Below are 25,061 nucleotides of genomic sequence, written 5' to 3'. Positions count from 1 at the left end.
GTGTCTTGTGAGGATTAAATGAACTTGTGTATCTAAAGCGTTTACCACAGTACCAAGCAAATATGAATGAGTCAATAAATGTTAGATATATTATTGTCTATTTGCAGTTTATTGTTTTGTTTTTGTTCTGGAAGAGGAAATGACATTTTGCATAATGTTCACTGAAGGAAGAGATATGAGATTTAAGTTCTATTTCTGCTATTGATTCTTTTGGAGAGATTTTGTTTACTTCTCTGAGCTGTGGTTTGCCCATTTTTATATTTGTGACTGTTTCCTTTTCGTCTAACGAGGGGAATAAGACAGACAATAGAGGCAAAATAGCATAAGTTATTTATTAAATACATTTTTAAAAGAAAATTTATGAATTAATAACATTATTAGTACATTACCTATATTATAACATATGTAATCCTTCATAATCCGCACTGAAATAAAAAATTAGTTTCTTCACAAAATTACTGGTCTCTCAGTTATCACAAGGAAGTAAATGTTTTCACAAGATTATTCCATTTTCAGTTAATCTTTTGTTAATTATTGACTCAGAACCTGCAATACACCAAGTACTATTATGATTAAAATTTTATTACCTCAAATGAAAACTTCCCACATTTCGATTAATTTTATCCCCATAACCAGATTCTCCCTTGGGAGTTCTATGTGCATTAATGATACTACAATTCTCTCAGACATAAAGTAAATATTAAAATAATTCTATCTAGCATGTACTCTGATTATTTATATACTAGTTTTACTTGCCAACTGATTTTAAACTTTTTCAGTGAACATCTGAGGCTACAAAAGTTCTCTTATTCATCTCATAGTCTTGTACAGAACCTAGCATGAACTTCCAAATAACAGGAACTCATAATGTGTTTTTAACACAAATTGATTGGGTGACTATTAAGATACTTGGTATACTTATTAAAAGGATGAAAAAATGATTGTGAATGAAATGTAATGTGAAGTGATCTTCAGAAATCTCACTTTGATCCCTAAATTAGGAGTATCTCTGTAGGGAGACCATCATTATTTTTTTGGCAAGATCTTTTATTTTGCTACAATTTTTATTCTCTCAAGATATAGCTTTAGTTTCTCTTTTTAATAAGATAGGAACAAAGATCTAATCCCCAGGATGTATAATAAAGTTGGTGAAGTGTGAATTCTGGTCTTGAGGATATAGCTTTTCTGCCCAGTGTTTCAGAGAGAAAGAAATGTAGAAGAGAGGAAAAAGAAAATTAGTATTTTATTATTATTCACTCAACATAAATTGTGATCTGTCACTGGGAAGTAATCATTGCAAAGTTGTGATATGATCCTTTCATAGGCATTCTAAAGTGATTAAATCTGTGGCTTAAATGAATTAAACAATAAATGTTAAAACAAATATGTAGATAGGTCAGATTATTAGGATGGGTCAGGATGGTGCAAAAATAATTGTGGTTTAAAAGGTTAAAAATAATCGCAAAAACAGCAATTACTTTTACACCAACCTAATAAATTAGGTAATATAACTGTGAAGAACACAAAAATTATATTTTACCTACTAAGTTTGTATTATCATATTTTTGCCATTTTTACTTTTAGCCAGTGCTCCATAAATAAGGAGGCAGAGCTAAACCAAATATATTTTAGTAAATAAACTCATGGTACCTAAATGGAGTACAAAGGAAAGGTGACATCTATTTATTTCAATCTTTCTTCCTCATCCTTATAAAATGCCTGTCTTGAGTTCTTTTAGATGGTGGGATAGGAAAAAAAACCTTAAATAAAATATTAAAATCAGAAGTTCTGAATCCTAGTATAAAAAAAATCAAATGTATTTCATGGTAAAATTGAAAATGTTTCAAGTTTTAGTATAGTATAGTAAAATGTGTTATTTAGTATTATTAAAACTTTTTCATCTTAATAAACATATCTAATTAAGTACTGGAAACAGGCAAGTTGAATCTTCAGTGTTAAAGTATATTATTAGCACAAGGATGGTAAAGTGGTATGAAAACCATAATTTCCTATGATTTGGGTTTGCAAGGTGGTTTTTAAAATATATCTACATGACATTTAATTTTTCTTTTGGTTTATGCATTCTCCTACCTATGTATATTATATTCACACACAAATTAAAGTGCATATGCATTTATAACCTAATGCATATTGAAAAAATATGTTTGATAGTAGTTAACCAGCAACAAATATTTACTGAGCCTACTGGGTATAATTTACAAGATGTGACAATTAAGTTTGTGAACTAGTTGCTACCCTTTTTCTGATATCAGAGGGATAATGTATTATGAATTTGTACCAACTGGACAAGCAGGTAACCAAGTTCACTATTTGCTGAAAAGGCTGCGTAAAAAAGTTACACAAACTGAGCTTTTCACCAACAATTCATGGCTCTTGCATCACCACAATACACCAGCTCCCACAGCACTATCTGTGAGGGAGATTTTAGCCACTAAACAAATAACTGTATTGGAACACCCTCCCTACTCACCTGATCTGGCCCCCAATGACTTCTTTGTTTACCCAAAAATAAAGGAAATAGTGAAAGGAAGACATTTTAATGACATTCAGGATATCCAGGGTAATACGATGACAGCTCTGATGGCCATTCCAGGAAAAAACAAGAGTTCAAAATTGCTTTGAAAGGTGGACTAGGTGCTGGCATCTATGCAGAGCTTCCCAAGGGGAGAACTTCGAAGGTGACCATAGTGATATTCAGCAATGAGGGATGTAGCACTTTTTCTAGGATGAGTTTGCAAACTTAATTGTCTGGCTTTGTGTGTGTGTGTGTGTGTGTGTGTGTGTGTGTGTGTGTGTATTTTTCTCCTGTGTAACTGAAGGAGAAATAAATGCCAATTAAAGTGTTTTTAAGTTTCTCTAATTCTCAAAGCATATATATGAAACATGCAGAGGCAAGACAAACATACCTAAAACTACAGTAAACCAGACAAGGCAAGCAAAATTGTGTGTTGCTGCTTGCAAGTATTTCCAAAGTAAGAAAAGAGAAATTGGCAAAGACTACCATAGAGAAGCCTTAATGGGAAAGTGATAAAGAGATCAGAATAATAAATATCAGGATTGAAGAAATAATTTATAAACTCAACTGGGAAGAGTCATCCTCAATATGATTTCTTAAAGCTTTTTCTGAGTGGTACCTGCTCATCCTGAGCACTGTAGTAAATACTTTCCAGAGCCAGTTGAGTAGACAGGGTCTAGGCAAACACCAAATCGGTTACAAATTCTTTAAATAATAGTTATTTGACTCTTGGATTCAGCTGTTCTAGTCTATTCAGTCAAGTTGAAAACACATATTATGCATCAGTGCATACAGTGTGTCAGTAACCATTATCTATGTCAAAGTTCACATGGGGCTTAATGTGTATGGATTAGATAAATTGACAGATTTTTTTCCTCTCAATTAACATCTATTGAGCATTATTGTGTACCAAGAAGGAGGGTCTATAAGCTCCTTGAAGCAAGGTGACATACTTGTCTTCATCATTGCTGTGTCCCCAGCATTTAATTAGTCTGTTGACTGATGCATGATAGCCATTCAATGAATATGGTATGACAGATGACAACAGACAAACTTAGAAGACAGATGTACATAAATGCACATACAAAAAGATAATTCAATATTGTAAATGCTATAGAAATATAAACAGTTAGTGAGAGACTGGGTGAATCTCATGAATGAAGGAATATACTGGAAGTGGGATTTGAATAATAGGTAGAAATTTGACAAGTTGAAAGCAATAGTGACTTATTCTCATTATTATATATCAGGACGGGAAAACTCAAACGCCTGTGGAACCAGGAAGTCAACATGCATGAGAAAGGCAGACTGCACAGGAATAGTGAGGAACATGTAAACACAAATCCCACCTAATGGGAGTAACTACTCAGCTCTAATTATTGCTATGTGGGGCCAGGAAGTCCAGGTGGCCAGACTGATGGAGTTTCCAAGGGAAGCCAGAAATCTGGACTGTTCTGTAAAATCTCTATGTTTTACTGTTGGCAACTAAATAATATCAAGAGATTTCGGTTGGCTTCATATTTGTAACTTGTACTTTTATTGTCATACTGACTTCTCTCCATTTAAGAGACTATCACCTCCTCACTCCAGGATCCACAAATATTCATTGAAATAATATGAAATTTCCTCTAGTATGGTTTATATTATTTATTATTTATTAATTATATTATTATATTATAATATTATATTAACTCTAACTATATAATTATATATGTTATGTTATATAATTATATATTATATAATTATAAAATATTATATTAACTATAATATTATATTAACTATATTATTTATTAATATGTAAATCACATGTTAAAAGATGAAAGTTTAATTTTGGAATAATCTATTTTAGACAACCCTGTGAACTAAAAATTATAAGTGAACATTTTGCATTTTTGCCCTTTAAGAAAGGTTAACCATAATATTTTAACCATCGGTTTGCTTTTTAAGAATCTGTCTTAAAACTTTTAAGAACTTCGATCTTCTTGCTTTTTAAAAAGTTCTTAATAAGCCATTGTACAACACCAAGATAATTACGTGAAGACTATCTATTATAAACAAAGAGGGCTTTCTTAAATATGACAACATAAAATCTTTTAACCTTGTCTTTTGTGCACAAAGGCACCTTTAAGGGTGTCTCCAGTAAGTGCTGCATTAACACAGAAGTTTAGTTAATTACAGCCACTATTCTCACATACCTTAACTGAGTGTGAATACCAAGCAATCTAATGGTGTGCCCCTGAGCATTAATATCTAATGAAATTGGATTCCTTGTTTCCTCTAATGAGCTCATTGCTTTTTTAAATATGGTCATTGCAGGTAAATGATCAATAGCCTGGAAAATGACACCACTACTGGATTATGATGGCAAGAAAGAAATGCTCTTTATGTCAAATAAGTATTCTCACATATCTCAGGCTACGTCCTAAATAATCTCATGTATAACAAGAATGACCATATTGGGTTTGTTGGTTTGTTTTCGTGGCTGCATTAGAAGAAAATTATGGATAGTCACTGTTTGCTTATGAAGCAGTAACTTCAAATCCATGTACCTAGCTCAAGTTGGAATAAACTGGATCCAGTGTGTTTCTTATAAGTGAGAGACTGGCAATTGGCTATGAGAAAGTCTCTTTTCTGTTATGGTTGTACCATATTTCTGTTATACTATAATGGTTCCGTACAAATTGCCTCTACTGTATTATTTTCCTAGGGCTGCCATAACAAATTACCATAAATTTAATGGCTTAATGTCAATGTAAGAATGTCCAAACCTGCAGAGAATTGTTTTCCCCCAGAGAATTTTTATAGGAGCTTATTTGAGCCAAACAGACAACTTTGTTGAGAAGCAAGATCACAAGTGTTCTGGAGAATGACAATTTTGCAATTTCTTTTGGACATTTGCAATTAAGGAGGGAATGTGAGGAAGATTACATAGGTAAGAGAAAGCAAGACAGAGATTAGATTACAGGATAGCTAACAAGATTATATGATCTCTTGAGGGTGGTTTCACTTCTGGCTTCTGAGGGGTCTGAAAAAGAGACATTTCAAAGGTGTATGTTAATGTAGAGGCACAGAAACAATGGACAGGACTTGCTTAAGGCAAAGATAAACCTTTCACTACAGAAGTTATACCTGGGGTGTGACTACCTACCATGACCTTCCCAGTAGGAGTTTATGATCAGTTCACACTGTGAGGTTAGTTTTTGTCACCGGACTTGTCAGAGTTATTATAGAGCTCCTTTTTCACTCACATTAACACTAGGAAAATTTATTATCTCTCAGTTCTAGAGTCCAGAAGTTTGAAATCAAGGTGTTGGCAGGGTTGCACTACCTTTGGGGGCTCTAGCTGAGAATCTGTTCCTTACCTCATCTGTCTGCTGGCCGCTGTGGGCATTCCTTGACTTGTGGCCATATCACTCCAATCTCTGCCTCCATGGTCACATTGCCGTCTTCTCTTTTGTCTGTGTCTCTCCTCTGTCTCCTATAAGGACGCTTGTATTTAGATTTAGGGCCCACCCTGGTAATCTGAGATGATCTTGGTATCTCAAGATCTTTAACTTAATTATATATGTAAATCCTTTTTTCCAAATAAGGTCTCATTCACAGGTTCTGGGGATTAGGACATGGACATATCTTTTTGAGGACCACCATTCAACCCATTACATCTACCTTTCTCCACTGTTGTTATGGTTAGTAAAGCTGAACGCAGTCACTACCCAGAGGATTATGATATTTAAGTAGTTACATTATCATTTGTTGAGCATATTATTTATATTGTGTATGTTTATAATTTTTAATTCTGATAACCACTCTAGCATTATCTCCTTTATACAGATAAAAAGACTGAAGCTTAAAAAAGGTAAGATCTTGCCCACGATACAACACAGTAATAACAGTGTTAATTCATATTTCAAGTCTATATGTTTTCAACTATAGCTTATGTTTTATCCCTACATAACTTTACAGATTCATATTCTTTAGAAATTTCACAAGATGGATTTTCTTCATTACATTTTTGGTCTCTGATTCCTCAGCTTCCTAAGATAAATACTTGATAAATTTCAGAACATCACTTCCAGATTTAACCTTAGGAAGAACAAGCCAAAGTGAGGTTTTGTAGAATTATGGTTGTAGGATAAGAATAAAATTAGGACTTATGACTTCATCCAAAGTTATGTTTTAATTTCCATTGCTAGAGTACTTTAGCCCAAAATGGACTTAAAATTTTCAAAAATAGGTGTTATGTATGTTGCAGTGCTTAAGGGCATAGACAAAGACTGCTGTGTTTGAGTCCTATCTCCTTCATTTATTAACAATGCTTTCTTGGGGTTAATAACTTTCCTATACCTCATTTTCCTTATTTGTGAAATAGACAATGATAATAATATCTCACAGGGTCCTTGAATGAATAAATGAAATAATACCTTAAGCAGTAACTGCTTCATAGTATAGACTCAATATAGAATTATTCATTGCTACCAGTTATAAGTATTTTACATAGATAGTGATAATAGAACTACTACATTCAAAGTTGTGATGGAGTAGTGAGCAGTAGGGCTTTATTTGGCACACAACACACCTCCAAGCAGAACGTGGGGCAGAAAGGATCACAGAGCAAATAGTCCCTGATAGGATTTTCTTTTGCAAACCGAAGTGTTTTATATTCCTTCCTTTCTTCTCCACATCAGTTATAATCCCCATGCATTTGCATTTCTCTTCCCACTCTACTCTGTTGTTTACTCTGTCTTTAAGAAAAAATTTACGTTTTCATTTTCCAAGGTAGTTCTTGATTAAATCTTACTAAGCTATTTCCAGGTTTCCAAGGTAATGTGAATCTGTAATTGAGCCAGAAGAAACAATCATATTAGCTGTTTTCATATGCATGAGCACTGTTAAGAATACTGGAAACTATGTAATGTTGTCATGTTTACAATTCTAAGAAATCTATTGTGACTTACAGTTTATAGATAAAGTATGGGAAGGCTCAGGGCACGGGTAGCTTTTAGCTCTAAATGGACACAGAATCATCTGTACAACATTTCTAAGTAAAAGTGGTTTATAGCTGTCAGAGCGTATGAAACTAATGCTCAGTTTGTTTACATCCATATCATAGCTTAAGCATTTGTAGTCTGTCAGAAGAGCAGGGAGGAAGAAGCCATGCGGTCTTTCTATTTCACTTATTCGTGTTTTATGTATAGCTTTCTGTGGCAATTATTTTAACTTTATGAACCTCATATATAATAACACTTTTCTTCATGGAACCCAGTGTTCTTCAAAGTGAAGAAAAATTAATGTACATTCTCAATAGACTAAAGATGTCAACTGTCATCACCTATTATTATATTGATTTGGGGGAGATGAGTATATGTCAGCACAGAAAAGTGAAGAGAATTGTCTCCATGTTAAACCATGACGCCATGATGGAACCAGTTGTAGGCATTTGCATGTATGGAATTCTGATTTTATCCATCTTAGGTATGACTTTTCCCCCCGCCCCACCTCCATTCAGGAAGTGAGTTCATTTCCTGGTGGGGAAAGCCTTTAATTATTAACGCTTAAGGGAAAATACTCTAAAATGCATTGTGTTTGTTGTAAATGAAATTCTGATCACGCTTGTAACCACTGTACTTTGCTATCAAACTCACAAGAGCCACGTTCTTCCTTTGATCGTGGGGAACTGAAGTGTGTCTGCGTGAGTCATTTCACACAGTGTCTTCTCCAACATCTAGGTGAGCACAAAATGCCGGGGCCTCTGGTGGGAGTGTGTCACAAATGCTTTTGATGGAATTCGCACCTGTGACGAGTACGATTCTATACTTGCTGAACACCCTTGTACGTATGCCTTAGACATCCCCTTGCAGGGAGGGAATACCAAAGGAAATTGAACTCAGGTTTCCATTGTATGGTTTTGTTTTCTACAGTACTATATTAAGGGTCTGTCCAGTTTTAAATGTTTTGATTAGAAATTTTGTTTATTTCTGAAATGTGAAATGAAACATTTTAGCGTATTTTATCTTTTCCCATGTATTTATAAATTCTTTAGTGTAAAAATGCTATCTTATTCATCTCTGCTTTTCTCCAAAGACCTGGCATAGTGCCCGATACACACTAGGCTTATAGTAAACACTTTTAAAATTGAAATAAGTTCTTCAGGATGTTGTGATTTTGATGATTAGAATTGACAAGTTAGATGAAAAGCATTTCAGAGATATCTTTTAGCAATGACTTAGTTCAGAAAGGAAGTTTACAGTATTTCAATGGAAGATTTGCTAAGAAAGAGAGAGGTGGAGATAAAGGGACAGAGACAGAAAGAGGCAGAAAAACAGATAGGGAGATAGGTAGGCAAAGAGAGATACACCGACTCTGGGATCGGGGAATGAAAAAAAATCAATATATATGACACATTATTAGTGGGAATAGTGAAACCAGCTCCTTCGCCTTCCGTATCCTTAGCTTTAAATTATAATTAAGTGTTACCAAGGTCCAAGTTTCTAGGAATAAAGAGATTTCATAGATAAAACATGTTACTGTTGATTCTCTGAATTCTTCTCCTTACCAATTATTTATTTTAGAGTAATTGAATGTGCCAAGAAATACTGGTCCTGTTGTTAAAGCAAATTGGTTTTAGTCTCTTTCAAAGTAATTGACAGGTGATGGTACGACATGGCAACTTCTTTACTTAATAAAAATGAAAAATAAACCTTGGAATGTGACTTTTCCCCTACACAGTTGTTTCCTCCAGGGAAAAGCACTTAAAAGGAGCAGTGCTATAAAGTATCTTCCTCTGTCATTTAGGATTTGAGTGCCTGAAACATTTTTAACATAATTCATAAGGCCTTTAGTTTATTTGTTTAAAAAGACCTCTTAATTCTTTGTCTTTTTTTCTTCCTTGTGCTAACGTAGCTTTACCTACAAAGAAGCATGATTTGGTCAATAAGAATGGAAATTTGTGTGGACTCTAGGCTATTGCATAAATGCCATCAGATGGTTAGAGCTGAGAAGAAAAAAGAAAGATGAAATATTTCAACCTTTTCAATATGGTTATGTACATTTATGCAAGAAAATAAAATCACTCATAAGCCTACTGTACAGAGAAAACCATTGTTTATATTTTAATGTTCCTTTTTTGTCTTTTCTTATACTATCTCATATTTTTCTTTTGATATATTTTTACCTGTTAGTTTCAAATAATATCTAAAAGATCCTTTAAAATTCTATCGTTCTATCGAGATTAAAATGTATTCGAAGAAAATAATATAACACTATAACTCTAACTTCTATATTACAATGTTACCTATAAGAAAGTAGAATTTTATTTTAGTCTTTGATATCTTTTCACATTCAAAATTTCATAATCTTTCCCATTGCTCTTTAAACCTAGGATATACAGACCCAGATAAATAGTTTTTTCAGGGCTCCTGTTGATATAGTTAATTTCCTTTCCTCCCATTAGAGTATTTAATGGTACTCTGGCAGTCAAATATCACCCAATACTCAAAAAGAAATTTCTGGCTGGCCAGCATTAGCCACCTGCTTGTAGAGCTGCCTTCTTGGAAGTGGGCTCGCCATGGGGCCCTGTCAGACCCATCGGTGTGAGCACTGGAGTTCTGCGTGGCATCTTAATAACATTGTGTGGCATCGAAGGTTGAAAAGGGGAATTCAAGGACCCTCAAGGATTTCAGGACACCCCATCTAGATGGCATTCTTGTCTCTTGATGGTCCCAGGTTCCAAAAAGGGACTTAAATTTCGGGGGGGGGCACTCCAAAAGGTGGGACCCCTTGGCTAGGGATGCTGAGCGGGAGGCCTACTCATATATACCATTGGAGAATCAAGAGTATCTGTTGAAATATAAAAACGGACAATTACCTAATGAGTTACACATTTTTTCTTTCCTCAGTGTTGAGAAAAATCAGCCTTAGAGTCGGCCTAAATTTGAAACTGGAGCATAAATTATTTTAAAGAATGCTAAATTTGGAGAACTTAAAAATTCCATTCTAGAAACAAATAGATGCTCATATATGAATGACAATGATTATATATAGTATACTTACCTGGTGATAATGTAAAGCTGATTTGATGTCTTGGTATTCTCTTACATGGATCAAAACATATTTTTTGTATTGTAAATAAGAATAATTGGCCACATTTTTGCAAGCAACCTATTACTCAATAATCCCTAAAGTTACTTTACCATTGAGGAAAATTACTTACAATGCAAGGAAACCCAAATCATTATGAATATAAAACATAATTCCTGTATCTTTAAAGGAATATATTTTATTACGCCTCTCTGTTAGCTAAAATACTAGTAGTTCTGACTTCAGAATTAATTAACCCTCCTTTGGTCATGGCTTGAAAGGGTGAAAGAGAATATGATCTGCCTTCCAGAAATAGTCTTCTGCTTAATGACAGAAGCTCCTCCTCTTGAAGTTCTACTGATGGCTCCCACCAGCCTAAATTGGCAAGAGACATCCTAAAGTATTTTGCTTTGTTCCTCTATACCAAATTTTAACAAATCATTTAAAATATGTTTTCAATAAAACGTCAAACAAATACAATGATTATTTATTGAATATTTATTGGGTAACTTCCTTAGAACAGTTACTCTATGTACTTCAATTCACTGTTCAGCTGTAATACTGGTGAACAGTACTCATTCCAGAACAAAAGGCAAAAGAGAAATATTTATTTAATCATCACTATATGCCATGCATTTTGCTAGGAAGCCAATAAGACTAAGTACTAATCAATGCTTAAGCAACTAATGTCAACAGTCTCGTAATACTTTTGTGTTTTATGAAAAATTTAAGGGTACTCATTTTCAAGTTCATGCAAAGTTAAATGCATGATTCTTTCAGTTGCCTGTGTTACTGTATGTGGTTTTATTGGTATTTGTATATTTTTTTATGTACTTCTGTGAATTAACATATTTTTGTCATCTGACTATACTGTAACCACATGCCCTGATCTTTCAGTGAAGCTGGTGGTAACCCGAGCGTTGATGATTACTGCAGATATTCTAGCTGGGTTTGGATTTATCACCCTACTCCTTGGTCTTGACTGCGTGAAATTCCTCCCTGATGAGCCGTACGTCAAAGTCCGCCTCTGTTTTGTTGCCGGAACCACATTACTAATCGCAGGTATTGGTCTGGACTTAGAGATAGAGTAGAGATGTTCATTTAGGTTTTGAGGTGAAGGAGGAGGGTGCTGTTCTGAAGCAGTTCATTTGAAGGTCATATGTGACTTGCTTTTCTGGACTGAAGGAATAAAGAACACATCCATCAGTCCTACTTTCTTTTGTTGTGGAATCAGATAATCTCTTTTTGTTAATAAGCAGATCAAGATTTACTGACGTCCTCAAACTATTTTTTAACCATCTAAAGCAGCTGTATAATGCTTTAATCTAAAAATATAATTTCTTTTGTGATTATTCCTGAAGTTAAATCCTCAGTTAAGCCCCGAGCCACCACCTCCTTACCTGTACCCACTCCCACCAATTCTTTCTGGCAATGAACTAAATTGTGCCAAGGTCTATGTTAGACTTTTCTCATGTGCCCACCCATTTGATCAAAAATGACACAATAAACAGATCATGTTATTATCTCCTCTTAAGAAGCATGAATAAATGGAGTTCTGAAGACTAATAAATCAAGCATGACTAATGAACCACAAGTCGAAAAGCACTTTACATGTTGTTTATTAGTGAAACAGCAAAATTGATATTTTACTCAGGTCTGTCATCAACTTCAAAATGTAGAATTCCTCTATTACAACATGATGTCTTCTTTGGATCTTAATGCAAGTTGGAAGGAAGCGTCTGTGGAAGAAATCAAAGGGCAGGAAGACTGAAAACTGTTAGGAATGCCCGCAACGGGGAATCATCTTCATTTATGGTAGCAGCAAAAAGTTAGCCAAGCAAATGTTAAGTGGAAACCTGACCAGGCAGTGTAGGATAGTGAATGAATAAGGATTTTGGAACTAACTATACCTGGAGGTATATATGTGTGATACTATGTGACCCTAGGTCAGTTACTTAACCTATCTCTGTTTTCTGATCTGCAAAATAGGCTGAATTTCCAGAAATAACATCTATTTTGAATTGCTATTATGAAGATCCAGTGGGAACAGAGCAAGCTTATAGTGGGGAGCCTAACCCATCATACACTCAAAACCAGGCTTCCCTGATTTTTCCACACACATGTATCGAGTCAAGGCCCTGATGATCTTCAGTTTGTATTATAATAGGTCACAAGAATTTAGTATTTTTTTTTCTTTTTAAGGCATTCATTTCTATATCCAGTTTAGTGATAAAATAAAGCTTTTGTAGGTTACACTGTGTTTTGCTTGACAAATTTAAACATCATTTAATGCTATACAATTTGTTCCAGAATACTTTTTGATATATCACTAGATAGTCCATATTTATAGAACAACAAAATGAGCTAAATTTAAAGAAAACTAAGTCAATAAAGAAAATTCTTGCAGGGATGTTTGAATAAATGACTAAATCCAATTGTCAGACATGGCCAAAGTCTTGGAACCATCACTTGAAATTAATATGATATATGTAGATAGATATAGGTATAGATATAGATATAGGTATATGAAATCTGTTTCTAAATTTCAAAAAAAGGGATTCCCATACTAAACCCGTGGGTTACAGTATTATAGAAAAGGGTGACAATTTATACCCTGTTATCTAAAGATTATATGTTCGTGATCTGGTTCTTCTTAAACTTCTTGCATTGAACAACTGGGAGAAGAATGCAATGAAATGGTGCCTTAAATAGAAATCACAATTTTCTAGAAAAAAATGTAAAACGTTTTTTAGACACTACAAATTTCAGAAATATCCTTTTCACATAGCCTTTTATCTTCCAACTCCCCATCTTCTTTTCTTGCGTCTAGGCCCTGACATGCAATTTATACCTTTAAAACAAGAGAAACCTAGTGGCATCATTTCAAGCCAATTGTTGGAGAAACTAATGTATGAGTAGTGAGTTTTATTTAAAAGTAATAAAGTTTCTTATTTCATTCTTATGTGATGTGGGGGTGATAGATAAGAGTTTATTTTAAAATAAAGACAATTTTTACTTCAGTTATATGTTTTTAATCCTAAGACACTAATAAGTGACTGTAAAACATAGTTTCCATATGGGTGCTGATTATGTAGCTGACATAGCTTTCTTGGTGGGTCTGGGTGGTATAGGGGAGTGACAAAATGTTCTTAAAGACTTATACTGTCAATTTAAAAAATCAATATAGAATGAACATATGCTTTGCATTGTTTGTCTTTGATTTTGTGTTCTTTCTCTTTTTTCTTTTGTTTTTAATATATTTTGTTTTTCTACAACACTGAAATAACGTTGGAAAGATAGCAAAATTAAAGAAAACCACAGTGACCATTTTAGGTTTCCACAAGCAAATGAGCACTGCACTATTTTACTTTTGTATTTCTATGTATGTTTAAACTGAGATATAATTTGGGAGAAATATAAGATAGAGGGCAAAAGGAAGATATAAAAGAGGTGACCCAAATTTGTGTTGTCCATGAATTCATAGTGGTGTTATTATCCTTCTAAATAATGCCATCAATTTTGGGTATCAGGCAGATTTCCTTGGGTGTTAATTTGGAAAAGGCCTGCATCTTTTTTATTTTTTTACATCTTTCTTTTCTTTCAGGTGCCCCAGGAATCATTGGCTCTGTGTGGTATGCCGTTGATGTTTATGTGGAACGTTCTTCTCTGGTTTTGCACAATATATTTCTTGGCATCCAATATAAGTTTGGTTGGTCTTGTTGGCTTGGAATGGCTGGGTCTCTGGGTTGCTTTTTGGCTGGTGCTGTCCTCACATGCTGCTTATACCTGTTCAGAGGTAAGAACAAAGTAAAATAGCCTCCTTTCTCCCCTCTAGTATCATTCTTCCCAAACAAATGGCAACACGTCTCACCAGTCCAAAGTAACGTTGTTTACTTGAGCCCTACCATTTCAGATCCCTAAAATTTCAGTTGTTCAAGGACAACTGATTTGCAATACTTGAACCTCATTACCCAGTTAGTGTTACAGTCGTTGAAAAGAAAAGCTACAAGTGTGCCTAATACCCAGATATATAATGATTATTTTGACATGTCATATCTTATATGTCTTATTTCACTCAATCTATTAAATTTATATCTAGAATTAAACAGAGAAGTAGTGTGAGAGGCAAGCCAAATATTTGTTGTGAAAGAATGTAATATGGTTTCTATTATAAAGCTATCACTTAAAAAGCTAAGGGAATCCCTCTCTTGATCAGGAAAAATAAAAGGAGGATACTTGGCTGAATTTTAAATCCAAAAATAACTTTCTTGGAATAAAAAAATTTTAGATTTTCATCCAGAGTTCTTAGATGATTTTCTTCTTAGAATATGTATATCTTTGCTTCTTTTGGGGAAGAATATATAAAATGACATTTTATTTCTCAAAATTTTCTCAGCCATAATTATTTTTTCATATCTCCACAATTCTCTCTCTCAAACAGATGTTGGACCTGAAAGAAACTATCCCTATTCTATGAGGAAGGCCTACTCAAATGCAGCTATTTCCATAGCCAAGTCATATGTGGCTCCTCGGACGGAGACTGCCAAAATGTATGCTGTTGACACAAGGGTTTAAAGTGCTGCATATCAGTCTGTATTTATGTTATTTAACTAATCAGTTGCAAAGTTCAGGTTAATAAAATAGTGGGTTAACCCAGAAACAGTTATTTAAACTTCATGTTCAACTAAAATAGTTGCTCACCTTAATCAAAATGTGTGTCACTTCTATTATTCTCAGGTTCTTCCTCATTCTGTGTACTCTCCCTCTCTCATACATGCACATACAAACACTTTCCTTATATTTCAAGACAAGCTTGCTAGGATATAAAAATGTTTGTGACTTATATTGCTGTTAGAGACTGTGACATTGTGATATTAAAATAAAACGACACTTTAAGAGTAGAATGCAACCCTCAAAAGAGGCCAGAGATTCTCATCTTTGAAGGGATTGACAAGCTCTTCGTTCTTTCCCTGGTTTTCAGTTCACTCTTTGTATTCTCAGCTGAGTGAGTTATTTGATAACTCTGAAGAAGATGGTTCTTTCAAATTTAAGCTAGTATATCAGAGCCTGCTACTGCTCTGATTCTGTTAAAATAGAAAAAGAAAATAGCTTTATGTGTCAGCCATTGGTGGAAGTTAAAGATAAGAAACTCCCATGTTCCAAACGTCAAAGGCAAATACTAAATTAATACCTAGTCAGTGGTGACTTTCTGTTTCATTAGCAACATAAGAGATATGTGTATTATGGTATCACTACTCTCAGTTTGCCATTACATTCCCAAATGATTAGACTATGGCAGTAATATGAGGTGTGATCAAAAAATACAGTGAATGTTTAAATTAAAAAAAAAAAATTAACAGAAAAGACACATTGCTATTAATCCCTCTCAAAATACTCCCCTTCGCTTCAAACACACTTATCCCATGCTTCTTGCCACTTTCTGAAGCAGTTCTGGAAGTGCTTTTTTGTGAGTTTCTTTGCTTCATCCTCCATCATGACAATGCTCCATGTCACACATTGCTTCTGGTACAGCAATTCCTGTCAAATAAAAACATTACATTGTGTCCTCATCCACCTTATTCACCAGATCTGGCACCGTACAAGTTCTGGCTCTTCCCCAAAGTCAAAATAACCATGAAAGGAAAATATTTTGAATCGATTCAGGACATCAAGGCAGCCACGACAGCGCAACTAAAGATACTCATGAAAGAAGACTTCCAGAACTGCTTCAGAAAGTGGCAAGAACAATGGGATAAGTATGTTCAAAGTGAGGGGGAGTAATTTGAGGAGTATTCATGTCAATGTGTTTTTTACTATAATAATTGTTTTAATTTAAACACTCACATTTTTTTATCATACCTCATAGCTAAGACAGGGAGTTCACACATTTATTAATTGGACATCCAAATATGTTTTATGAATGCACATATTAGAATTCACTGATTAAGCTGTCCTTTCACGACTAGATCCTCAGCGCCTAGCAAAATATCTGACATATAAAATTTAACAAATATTTGTTGATTGAGTGAAATAAAGGCTCACCACTCTCTTTCAAAATCAATTAACCTCATAAATTGGTGCTTTTTTGAAAAAATAGAATTATATAGACACTTAAGAAGAAAATCAGTGAATGATTGCTAATGGGAGTTTATTCATATTCATAATGTAATCATCTTTAATCTTTTAAATGGTAGAGTTTTTAAAAAGGTTATAAAATTTAATCTCAGGTTTTCTGATTCCTAGTAATCCATATGAATGGCATTAATATCCTTGTAGCACCTTAATAGACTATTGTCTAAACTAGAAATTAGGTCTTAGGAAAATGGAAATATAGTTGTGAATTTCTGAGGATCCCAAAACAAGTATTTTAAGTTTAAAAAGCTAAAAATGATGTGAAAATGAGATGATGAAAGCCTAGTACACATATTAATGTTGTTGAGAGTGGTGTTCATGATTTTACCAGTATTCTCAGGAGAAGTTCTAATCTAATCAGAATTACAGGCAACTGATTCACTTTCATTTCATAGGTATTACTAACTGTGTAATTGACTTTGAAAAAATATTATTTGTAGATCATGATTCTTAGTTATATGGGTATTATTCTATGCATTTAAAAACTTATTTGTGTTATTTTTTTCTCAACCTTGGTTTTTAAAATTTTTATGTTCACTTTTATTTTATGATATATTCTCTGTCATGTTTTGTGTACTCTAATGTTCTCTTGAAATTCTGGGGAAAGGCAGGCTAAAAATGAATTAAATAGTTCACTAGATTTTAGTGATACAAATTTTTCCCTTCTCAAATATTTTATTTGTATGAGGAAATATTTCAAAGGATTATGATGATAATTAACATCTATGACTGTTTTGACTCTTTTTCTTAATACGAACATTTTGCATTAGTACTTTTACAAATACAAAAATACTATATCTTTTAATACTAGTATTCCTGGAAAGAATATTAATATTTTTTTAATTGCCTAGGAGATGTTTCCTTCTAATCCATAATAATTAATAAAGCATCTCCAAATAAAGCATAAAAATATATTTTGTATAGCAACTAGTGAATGACAAAACAAATATTAAATAGTTAAGAAGTAATCATTAACATGGTGGTGGCTCAACATGCTGAGAAAGAAAAAAATAATATAAGCCCAAAGGATTAGGTTGAAATATCAAAGTTCACTAAAGTCTGGGTACTATTTATAATGTAGTCGTGTCCTATTAGTGGCAATAAAAAATAAATAAAATTTACAAGTTAAACAATTTTATTTATCTTCTACTTTATTAGCTATTGCCTTTTAATATCACATTTTATTATTATAAAAGTTGTATATGTGCATTGTAGACAGTTGGAAAAATGTATCTGATGTAAATAGCATGGCATCATATTCTCTCTACCTAGAACATCACTACTCCTAAAGCCTTATTGAATGTCTGCACATCCTTCCATATGCTCTGTGTTTATGCACATACACACAGACACTCATACATAAACATACATTAGGTAGGGCTGCTATGTCTCTTGGTCTTAGTAGAATGGCCTTATGTAGTAGATGTTCCGTGGGACCCAGTGGTACAGTCTTCCTGGTCACTAGAGCCAGGTGCTCCAGGTATGCTCTTGTGTGGGTTATGTGTTTCCTTCTGTTGTTGTTGAGCCTTGGTTGCTGTTTGCACATTAATGGGGGGATTCTTTCCTGGGTTGATTGGTGGTGAGGAAAGGTTGTGACTACAGTGAAGGAACTGTTGTGCAGGAATTGACCCTATGGATCAGGATTCACTTTAGCAGAGCTCTGGTGCCTGCCCAGTGTGCACTTTGAGTTTTTTGTCCTTGGAGGCAGCCAGGTGATGCTCCAGCTGTTTGAACCTGGCCATTGGGCATGCCTGCCCCAGGGCTACCTGGGAGGGGACCACCAGAGGCCAAATTCAGACACAGCTTGTGCTCTGCCTGAGGCCACCTGGCATGAGTCACAAAGCAATCTATACATGTCTGCCACTCACACTGTGCTTGGAGGTGCCTAGAGAGGCCAAGCTGGGAACTGAGGCTGGCTGCCATTAGTGCTGGGCTTAGGGCTGCTCAGCCAGAGGTACCAGACATACAGAAGCCAGATGCTGCTTGTTTGGGTTTTGTGAACCTTGGAGAGACTTTAGGAAAATCGGCAGCATGACTCAAGGCAGGCAATTTATACGAAAAAGCCACTGCAAGCTGTTTGAGTGTGCTCAATAGTTGTGTGAGGGTGTGGTCTCAGAACACCAGGGTGGGGTGAATGAATGGTATTAGCCAGGCTGATGGAGATTCAGATATGGCCGCCACCTGTGTCTGCACACTGGAAAGGGGGAGGGCTCAACAAAGAATGGCTGCTGCCAGCTCCTCCATCTGGAAGAAAGCTGCCCCTTGAGCTCTCCCACTGCAGCCAGACAACTCAGTTCCCCACTCCATGTCCCTCGTGCCCCTCAGACCGCTGCCCCAGCGCTGGAGCTCAGAGTGAGTGAGTCCATCAGTGAGTAAGTTTGTGCGCGTGTCCTCCAAGAGGAGTATCTCGGAATGTAGCTGCCTTCGTCTCACTCAATCACAGTCTCTGCTGGTTTTCACAACCATAAATTGTGGGGACTTCTTTCCTTGGCACTGGAACCCTGGGCTGGGGAGCCTGGTCTGTCGCTCTGCTCCTTGGGGGAGGGGAACCTTCGCAGCCGAAATATTCTAATTTTTAACGGTCACACGTGGATGTGAGGCCAGCCTATTTCGCATCTCTGCCCCTCATACCAGTCTCCAGGTGGCTTCCTCCATATGGCTTTGGTTCAGCAAGACTTCAGGTGATTCTCGATGGTGATTTTGTAGTTTAGTTGTAATTTTGATGTGTTCATGAAAGCACAGCATTTACCTACTCTACAATCTTTATCCCTCGAGGGAGGTAGCCCAAATCACTCTGCTAGCTCAAATGTGACAATTTTTCAATAGTTTTCATTTCAGGGTATCATGGAGTTATAAATTTTCATTGATTCAATGTGTTTTAATTTACTATCATTATTATTTTGATACTTCCATTGTTAACCTTTGGTCAATAGGGCTTTCTTTAATTTGGCCGCTGTGTTTTCTGGACACAGTCCTTCAAAAATTTATTTTTCAGTAATCTTAATATTGAAGTACATGCAGAAAAGTGTGTTTATAGCTAGATGAATTTTTTACAAAGTGAATATACCTGTATAATAAATCAGTGTGTAGGTCAAGAAATAGAAGATAATTTTCCCCCAGAAGTTACTCCTTTCTCTGCCTTTCAGTTATTATCCTTACTATCCCATGAGTAACTTGCAACACCATAGATTAGATTTGTCTGTGTTTGAACTACTGTATATTTAATTGTTTGTGTCTAAGTTTTTTCACTCAACACAAGATTCCAGATTCATCTATATTGTTGTGTGTAGTTTAATATGTTTGTTTTCATTGCTGTATAGTAATGTATATGCCACAAATACTTAATATGCCACAGATACTTAATCCATTTTACCGGTGATGGATATTTGGTTTGTTTCCAAATTTTAGCTATTATGAATAGTGTAGCTATGGACATTCTTATATGTGATTTTGGGAGACACTTGCACTCCCTTCTTTGATGCCTAGGAATGGAATTGCTCTGTCATAGATGTGCATATGTTTAGACATAGTGGATATTGTCAAACAGGTTTGCAAAGTGCTTGTACCAATTTATGCTCCCACAGCTGTATGATGCTCCACATCCTTGTTAACATTTAGGATTGTCTTTGGTCCTTTTAGCCTTTGTTGTAGGTGTAGGTGTGTAGTATCTGGTAGGTATCAATAAACAAACATCTTGTTCATTCTAAATGACACTGTGTCTAAATCTGTAAGAATCTGTTGTTAACTAATTTAAAACCATGTTGTTCTGTGGGCTCGATACCAGGTGTTTCATGCTTAAAAGAGAAATGAGGAAGTTGTCTTTTTTCCTCTTTTTCTTCCTCTAGTCCATGCTTCACACTACAGCCAGATGAAGTTTTCAAAAATAAATATCCAATCATGTTATCCCTTTGCTTGAATGTCTTTCTATTGTTTCTAAGATAAAGCAACACAAATTTAAACAAAATTTTTAATGTTGGATGTGACTTGGTCCCTGGGTACTGCTTTGATCTCTCCTTTCAGCACCCTCTTCCTTGCATTTCACCCTCCAACCAGACTGCATTTCTTTCCCTGCCTCAAAAGCCCTGTGCTTTTCTTGCCTCTAGCCCTGAGACACCATCTCCCTTTTCCAATTCTTACTCCTAACATCCTTCCTATCTCCAGTAACACCTCGCTTCTTCAGGGAGGCCTCCCTGACTTCCACTAGACTAGGTTAGATATCGGCATGTCTCTAACATCGAAGCTCTCCTCTTATTGCCCGCATTGTGCTTCACTTATGAGTGTGGTTTCTTGTTTCATATCTCAATTTCCTGTAAAGATTACAAGCTCTAAGAGGGCAAAACATTTTATCCTTGTGTACTGCTCTATTTCAAGTACCTGGCACAGTGCCTGATGAATAGCCAGCCTTCAACAGATATTTTTGAAAAAGTGAGTGAATGAATCGCGATAATACACTGGCCTGAAAAAGCTAAGCATGCCTTGTATGCACTTTATTTGTTCATTGGACTATTCCTTCCATTATTTATTCATATATGTGTGCCATTTTGTCGAAAGGCCATCTCTGTTTTCAAGAAGCCTAAGGCCTAGAGGGAACAGAGACATAAAAAATAAAACTTCATGTTCAATAAAATAATTGTCATCATGTGGGTATAGGAAATGTCATAGGAAAAGCAGTCTACAGCTGCGCTGGAGTCAGGGAAGGCTTCATAGAGCAGAGGGCTTCTTCAGTTGAGTAAAGAAAAATGATAGGCATTTTCAAAGAAAACAAGTTAGGGGAAAGAAAACAAGTTATGTGAAGAAAACAGCATGCACAATGAAATAGAATCAAGAGAGGGCAACTAATATGCTAAACTTTATAAACAGTCCCATGCGCATACAGCATAACTGGAAGAAGGAGGTTTTGATATTCACAAATTACTATAAAATGAAAAACCAAGAGTAGACAGCATTTTCCCTTTTTCAAACGTAGGAAAACTGACGGGAAGATGTTTGCTGAAAAGCCCTCAATGCCATCATTAGAAATACAGTCCAAGTTTATATGGTGCTGGTTTTAACCAGACGGTCATCCTGGTTTTCCTCCTACAGATGCCTCTTTGAAGCACAATCTATGTTGTCAAGTCTTAGCGAGCCCATCTTCACCATCACAGATATCGTTCCGATTCCCAAATTAATCTTCCTGCCATATCCTCTCCTTTACACTTTAGTCTTCTTTCAAAATAATTATTTTACCTTTTTAGTTTTGTTTCTTTATGTCAACATTCTCATACTGGAGAAAACAGTTCCAATCTCAGTTTAAGGGGATAAACTAGATAAATTAGATAAAGAAAAAATAATCACTGTTGGAACAGGTTCTGCAGCTTTTGAGCTCAGAAATAATTGTTCTCAAGTGAATCACATTGGCCCCTGATATGCAGTAATTAATTGGAAAACAATATAATGCGCAATCCAATATTGATCACTTTATGTTTCCATTTGAAAAAGCTGGTAATTTGTCATTTACAATTTTTATTGAAATAATCTTTATTTGCCTAAAACAGAAAAGGATAAGGTAGAAAACAAACAAAAAAAACACCAATTATCCCCGCACCCAGAGAATCTCTGTTAATATAGAAAAAAAAATTTACACATGCATAGATTTTTCAAAAAGTAACAGTACAGAAATATAAATATTAAACGATGTCTCTCTTACCCACTTCTGGGGTCTTCCCCCACCATCTCTTTCCCAAGAGATGTACCTATCACATACTGATTATATCCTTTCAAAGAAAAATACTGAAATATATAGCATATATAGATCCTTTGAAAATGTATACACCATACTGTTATGCTATATCTTCCCTTTAAAAATAAAATTAACAATTAAATATATTTATTGGCATTTTTCCATGTCACCTCATTCTTTTTAATGGTTACATAATTCATTGTTCATATATACCATTATTTATCTAGTGTGTTCCCTTAAATGTCTCCATTTTTCTTATTTGTTACTATAAACAATGTTGGAATGAATGTTTCTTTTAAAAACATCTTTGCCTTCCTGTAGCATTATAACTATAGAATTGTTTTCTAACTGTGTCTTAAAATAGAAATGCTGAATCCATGTAAATGTATATTAACATTTTTGAACATATAGCTACTAAATGGGCCCCAAAAATGTTATACTAATTTACATTTCCACCAGAAGTGTATAAAAGTGCTTGTTTCCCCACACCTTTGCCAACACAAGATATTAGCAATCTTTAATATTGTTACCATCTTATGGGTGAAAAAAAATGGTACCATATTGTTGTATTAATTTGCATCTATTTAATTAAATTGAGAATAATTGATCAACTTTTTAAGCAATCACTAATTGTTAGAGTATTTCTGAAAATTGTAAGCTTCTTTTTGGTACCATGCTATTGTGTATCCCCAATTTCAAAGCACATATTAACGAGCTTCTCAAAGTGTGTTATACTTACTTTCAATGGTATTTAAAATACTTTAGATGGTACACTGAACATTTTTATTTTATAAACATCTATTTATTTTTATGTGGACTTAGAAAAGCACCAGTTTTCCACTTGTGATACAACTTGAAGTTTCCATTTAAAACACATTTAAGTTTGAAGCTGAGTTGATTTAAATACATATTAAAAAATAAATAAAATGCTTTTCAGGTATATAAAAGAATGAGAAAGTCCATATCTGAGTGATTAAATTTTGGTATACAATGGGTTAATCAATGTAGTAGTAATTAAATAAAATATAATCTAAGCAACAGGTATAATAGTTTGTTAAATTTTATCAAGAAGCCTGCATCTTGAAAAGTAGAGTCACAAACTAGGAGTCCAATTATCAAGTGAAAAAAATGAACATATGCTCAAGTTCAATATATAAGCTTGCTCCAAAGCCAAAAAAATAAGAAAATAAGACTATTTGTTTATTTATTTGGCTATTTAAAACAGATCTCAGAAGTCATTTCATTCATAAATGCTTCATTATATATGTACGAGGTCAGATAATTCATTTCATTAACTCATCCTAGATAAAGTGCTACGTACCTGATTGCTGAATATCACTATAGTCACCTTCGAAGTGCTCCCCTTGGGAAGCTATGCACCAACGCCAGTGCCTAGTCCACCCTTCAAAGCAATTTTGGAACTCTTTTTTTCTGGACTGGACATCAGAGCTGCTGTCATATTACGCTTGATGTCCTGAATGTATCAAAATGTCTTCCTTTCAATATTTCCTTTATCTTCAGGTAAAGAAAGAAATCATTGGGGGCCAGATCAGGTGAGTAGGGAAGGTGTTCCCATACAGTTATCTGTTTACTGGCTAAAAACTCCCACACAGACAGTGCCGTGTGAGCTGATGCGTTGTCCTGATGCAAGAGCCATGAATTGCTGGTGAAAAGTTCAGGTCTTCTAACTTTTTCATGCAGCCTTTTTAGCATTTCCAAATAGTGAACTTGGTTAACTGTTAGTCCAGTTGGTACAAATTCTTAATGAATAATCCCTCTGATATCAAAAAAGGTCAGCAACAGCATCACAACAAGTTTGCAAACTTAATTGTCAGACCACATATAACAGATAAGGACTTTTAAACAATAATAACCACAGGTATTATCACAGTAACATTAACAATTTTTCCAATGTCTGTTTTGTTTCAATTGTCTGAAAAATGTCCTTTTCAATTGGATCCAAAATTATCTACACTTTGCTGTTGATAGACTTAAATAAAGTACTGTAATTTCAATTTCTATAATCTCTATTTGAATCAGGCTTTAGGAGACTTTTGAAAAATGCAAAATACTATAAGGTTTTCTTTGCAAAAACTTGACTCCTTCCACAAAACTAATAGATTAAATGTTTGTTGATAATACTTTGGGTGGGTGGGGGTAGTGAGAAAAGCTGGAGTTGAAAAGGAAAATGGAATTTTTAAAGAAGGAAAGGGGAAATTTTGTGAAATAGCCTTTGTACAGGTACAGGTAAAGGGCAATGAAGCCAAGAAGACCTGGCCCTTTATCTGTCTTACTCAGTATGTTGGAGGAGGGGGATGGATATAGGTGGACAACTGAAGAGGGTGATTGAACTCATCAGACTTTTCTGTTATTTTTTTAAATTAAGTTTTTAGATGCAAATTGTAGCCTAGAGAATTGGGGAAAGGCATTGAGAGGTGCTCTAGTTGCAAATAATAGGTTTCCTTTTACTAAATTAAAACCAACATTATGCAATGCCTTTGTTTTCTAAAGCTATTGAATGGGAAGTATTGATTAGAGAAGGAAATCACAGAGAGATTACATTTTGTTGGAGAAGGGAAAAGCTTCAAGTTTAGTAAA

At 34.8% G+C, this 25,061-nt stretch overlaps 1 protein-coding gene across 2 annotated transcripts in view; it reads left to right on the top strand.

Annotated features, from left to right (window-relative positions):
• The window catches only part of CLDN16 (claudin 16), a 75,930-nt gene extending 58,049 nt beyond the window's left edge, over positions 1-17,881 (top strand). For both annotated transcript variants that reach the window (XM_081071577.1, XM_081071578.1), the window contains 4 exons: positions 8,263-8,365; positions 11,510-11,674; positions 14,217-14,408; positions 15,054-17,881. In XM_081071577.1, the coding sequence (XP_080927703.1) occupies positions 8,263-8,365; positions 11,510-11,674; positions 14,217-14,408; positions 15,054-15,187 (594 nt within the window). In that variant the 3' untranslated portion in view covers positions 15,188-17,881. The remainder of the gene's footprint in view (positions 1-8,262; positions 8,366-11,509; positions 11,675-14,216; positions 14,409-15,053) is intronic.
• The last annotated feature ends 7,180 nt before the right edge of the window (positions 17,882-25,061 follow it).

Source organism: Rhinolophus hipposideros (genome assembly GCF_964194185.1).
Source record: "Rhinolophus hipposideros genome assembly, chromosome: 2".
Lineage (NCBI taxonomy): Eukaryota > Metazoa > Chordata > Mammalia > Chiroptera > Rhinolophidae > Rhinolophus > Rhinolophus hipposideros.
This window is presented reverse-complemented; position numbering and strand designations above follow the sequence as displayed.